Source organism: Impatiens glandulifera, chromosome 3 (assembly GCF_907164915.1).
Source record: "Impatiens glandulifera chromosome 3, dImpGla2.1, whole genome shotgun sequence".
Taxonomy (NCBI): Eukaryota; Viridiplantae; Streptophyta; class Magnoliopsida; order Ericales; family Balsaminaceae; genus Impatiens; species Impatiens glandulifera.
Genome location: NC_061864.1, coordinates 44,026,529 through 44,030,647, shown reverse-complemented (window position 1 = coordinate 44,030,647; position 4,119 = coordinate 44,026,529). Strand labels below are relative to the sequence as shown.

At 45.7% G+C, this 4,119-nt stretch overlaps 1 protein-coding gene across 1 annotated transcript; it reads left to right on the top strand.

The window, feature by feature from the left end:
• The first annotated feature begins 1,578 nt into the window (after positions 1-1,578).
• On the top strand, positions 1,579-3,742 carry LOC124930255 (uncharacterized abhydrolase domain-containing protein DDB_G0269086-like). The gene is made up of 2 exons (XM_047470610.1): positions 1,579-1,943; positions 2,203-3,742. The coding sequence occupies exons 1-2, from the start codon at positions 1,579-1,581 to the stop codon at positions 3,740-3,742; spliced, it is 1,905 nt and encodes a 634-aa protein (XP_047326566.1).
• Positions 3,743-4,119: the final 377 nt, after the last annotated feature.

Genomic DNA, 4,119 nt, shown 5'->3' with positions numbered 1-4,119 from the left:
TCCTTCCCAATGCGTTTTGGAAACATAAATATTCTCTTCCCTAATGAGACAAAACTGACATTCAATGGTAATATTTTCCCTCCAAAACCGACCCTATATAATGGGCCATCCTCTAATTAACTCAACACATCCTAAAACACAAAACACTCTTGAAATCTCTTGAACTCTATCTCTCTCAGCAAAGCCATAATCACGCCGAGCCGAACCTTAGGAAATTTTTTGAGCGTCGATTTCGAATCATGTATGGAACAGTGGGACGGAGATCATGGAAAGGAGATCATGTTTGAATCTCTCATTGACACTGGCCTTCGAACCTTTCTCGAAGAATCCGGTCCCATACTCATTGAGGATGTCAAGTCGTTCTTCAGAAGCGCTTGCATCAAAGGTAACTACATCGTCTCTACGGTGAGAGACCATACTTTCTAGCTTGATGAAGCCGAATTTGCCCACATGTTCAACTTGCCCACAGAAGGGTTCTCTGACTTTCCAACCCAGGAGGGAAGTGCGACATATGAACACGCACTATTCTTCTCTGAAACCGTTGTTCCGGTGGAAAACTATGGGTTAAAAACCCGCCTCGCTCATCACTCTCAACTCCTTCTTGAGATTGTGACCCGGTCCATCATCTGTCAATTTCCAAATCAGCGGTACTCTAAGAACACATACAACATCATGACCCATATTGTTAGCAAGACGGCCATCAACTGGTCAACGGTCATTTTTCAAAACCTGAAAAACATGGTGCTAACCAAGAAAGGTCTCGGTTATGCACCTCACATCAGTAAGCTTATTCTCAAGTACCGGCCAGAGTTTGGACCGGGCACACCGACATCCCCTTCGAACATCCTTGACATGGATGCGGTGGAAGAAAGGTTTTCTAAAGTGGTTATCACATAAGTTGTATTTTTCCATCCTATATATGTCTGTTTTCACACCGATCCATCTTTCAGTTTCTATTCTGTAATGTCTCTTCAATACAATTCTATTTCAGTTTAAATGACCGGGTCATCTTAATATTTTGAATATCTATCTAAGTAACCGGTTAACATTGTCAAAATAACTGCCCTCCTATCCGGTCTCAAAGAAAAACCGCTTAAACTCAAAAGATTGCGAAATTCTGCTCATTCAAAATAACCGGTTAACGTTTGATAACCAAACTCTCCGGTTACATTAAGAAGACCGCAGCATCAAACGGTTTCAAAGGAGAGATTACGTCATCAAAATTGAAATCAATGATTTTGGAGGGAAATCTCCCGCCCAAAACTCCCGCTCAAATTTCCCACCTCCTGGTTTACCGCCCATAGATTGGCGCCTCTTCAATTACCGCCTTTTGGCTTCCCGCCCACTGTTTGCCGCCTATTCGGCTTGGAGGGAAAACTCCCGCCAAATGTTGATGGGACGGTTGGGTTTCCAAACCGCACCTATAAAAGGGGCTCTTGGCCACTTCATTCCACTCTCACGCGAAACAGCTTTCTCTCTCTAAGCTCTCAAATTCTCTCAGCGGTTATTTACTCTCGTGTTCTTCAAACTCTCTCAATCATCTAAGATGGGGTGCACAATTAGGCTTTGTTCAAACACATGACTCAGGTGGATTTCGAGGAAATCCGACAAAAGGGCACGCCTGCAGCAAAGGGAGTTATTGACAGAGTAACCGAAGCCGGACTTGAGTACTTTCTCGGCGGTCCCCATGTTCTATATAGAGAAGCGGTTGAAGAATTCTTCAAAACCGCAACTCTATCTGGCGACAAGATCACCGCGACTGTCAGCGGTACTGAATTCGAGCTAACCGAAGAATCGGTTACGGAGAGCCTACGCCTTCCAACAGACGGCCAAGATGCAGCGTCGGATCTAGAACTAACAACGTTCGAGGCAGCATGTCAAATACTCTCAGCAACCAAGGAACCATTAAAAGTATCCGGTAACAAAGCGACACTACGACCGGAGTACATACCGCTTTGTGACATCTTCACAAAGGCGGTTCAGGCGAGAGGTGGAAATTACAGCAACCTCACCAAGGCCAAAATCGGGATGCTAGTCGGTTTGATAGAAGGTACGAAAGTGAACTGGGCGAAGGAAATATTCAACAACCTGAAAGATATGGTGAAACCGGATTCAACCCGGTCATGGGGATACGCCATCCCCTTGGAAAAATCTTGCTCCATCATAACATCAACACCGGTCCTGGTGTCATTATCCCATCAGGAAGGTTAATAAGATCCAAACACTTCCTAGAGAGGAAGCAGCCGGCCCCCGGCTCCACAGGTGGCCGAAAGAAGACATCCACCAAGAAATCAGCCCCGGTAAAAGAAAAGACCGGAAGCAAGGGCAAGGAGAAGATAGTATTCTCGAACCGCCATCACAAACAAGAGATGAGGAAGAATCGGCTTCCACGTCTGAACGGACCGACTCTGAGAAAACCGATGATGAAAGACCGAATGATGAAGAGCATTCGGGTACAAGTCCCGATAATACCGGTACGGGCGCAAATCCTGAGAACGCCGAGGCCAGTGAAGAAGGCAGTGAAGAGGAGGAGGAGGAGGACGACCAGAAGAAGGCCGATTTTATAGCGCGCCGGATCTTGAAGGACGTTGAACTACGAGCTGAAGCGGTCGGGGAATTATACCGGGAATGGCACGAGAACCGATTCGATAGACTTTACAAACACATGTTACCGGGCCTAATCGACGAAGAGTGTTTCCGAAGGCTGAAGGAAATAGAGGAAACAGTCATGAGCCTCACAAACGCCGAAACTATTCACGAAGCCTTGGGCCGAACCTCCATCATAAGACCGCGAGCCCGGCTACAGAAGCTAACCGTACGGATCCGGAAGCTTAAGGAAAGGTACGTCGAGGGAACACCGGAGGCTAACTTACAGCTCTTGGTGTTAGAAAAACTTGAGACAGTGAGAGGAGAACTCGCAGAAGAAATCGATCGACTTGAGGCGGTGGTCGGACAGCGAGGAAAACAGCACTCTCTAGCTTCTGAGACCGATCATGGTGCAACTCCTCCTCGGGCGGATCCGGTGATAAACGAAACCGATGAAAGGACGGAGACTCCTCTCGTCGGGAAACTTGAAACTGAACAACATGGGGTCTCAGAACCGGGCGTCACAAAAGAAAACTTGAATGCGAGCCTTGAAGACCGCAACAACAAGCTACAAGACGACCTCAAGGCGCTCACCTCACAAGTTGATGAATTGATCAAGGCCAAGATGAATGCAGATATTGCGGTTGTGGAGGCAAATGCCCGAGCGGCTAAGGAAGTCCAGGATGCGCTGGACGAAGAAGCCAGAAGAGAAAAGGAGCCACCGCAACTTACTGAAGAAGAAAGAGCCGAGCGAGAACGAAGGACAGTGGCTAAGTACCCGGGACTTGCAAAGTCCGTAGCCGCTCAAGCTGCAGCGGATGCAGAGCGGCTAAATAATGAACGACAAAGACTTGAAGACTTTGCAACCGCTCACAAGAAGAAGAAAACAACGGCTCCTTCCTATTCGGTTCCGGCGAAACAGAAAAGGAAACCATCAAAGAAGGCTCAGGTAGCCGGGCTGCTGGATGGGATCACTGACACGGTTATTGAAAGTCAACCGGACCAGGCTACTCGCACCGAAGATGAAGATGAAGAACATCTGGTGGAGCGTTCTACAAGACAACGAGTCTCCGAATCGGCCAGTCAACCGCAACCGTTTAAGAGGAAACGGACCAAGGATATGATGGCCAGCTTCAACTTCTCCGACTCAGAATAGGGGCTCCCTTTCCTTAACTATGTTTATCTTAGTGTTTACATAACATTTTCCATTTTTCGGTTATTTCTCTATATATATAAAGTTATTTTTGAAACCGGCCTATACTTGCATTTCTACATGGTTTTGATAATTTTAAATAAAATAATCAAAAATGGAGAAATTGATAAGATAAAAGATAAGACTCTTCCAAAATTTTTCTCAAAATTTTTCCAAATCTTTCGAAAAATTCTCCCAAGTTAGTTTCAAAAATCCGGTCAAATAAAGAAGCGGCCTACGTTTGCAAACTTACATGGTTTTGATAATTTTAAATAAAATAATCAAAAAGGGAGAAATTGTCAGATAAAATTAGACCGGTTCACAGAACTTAACATAAATAA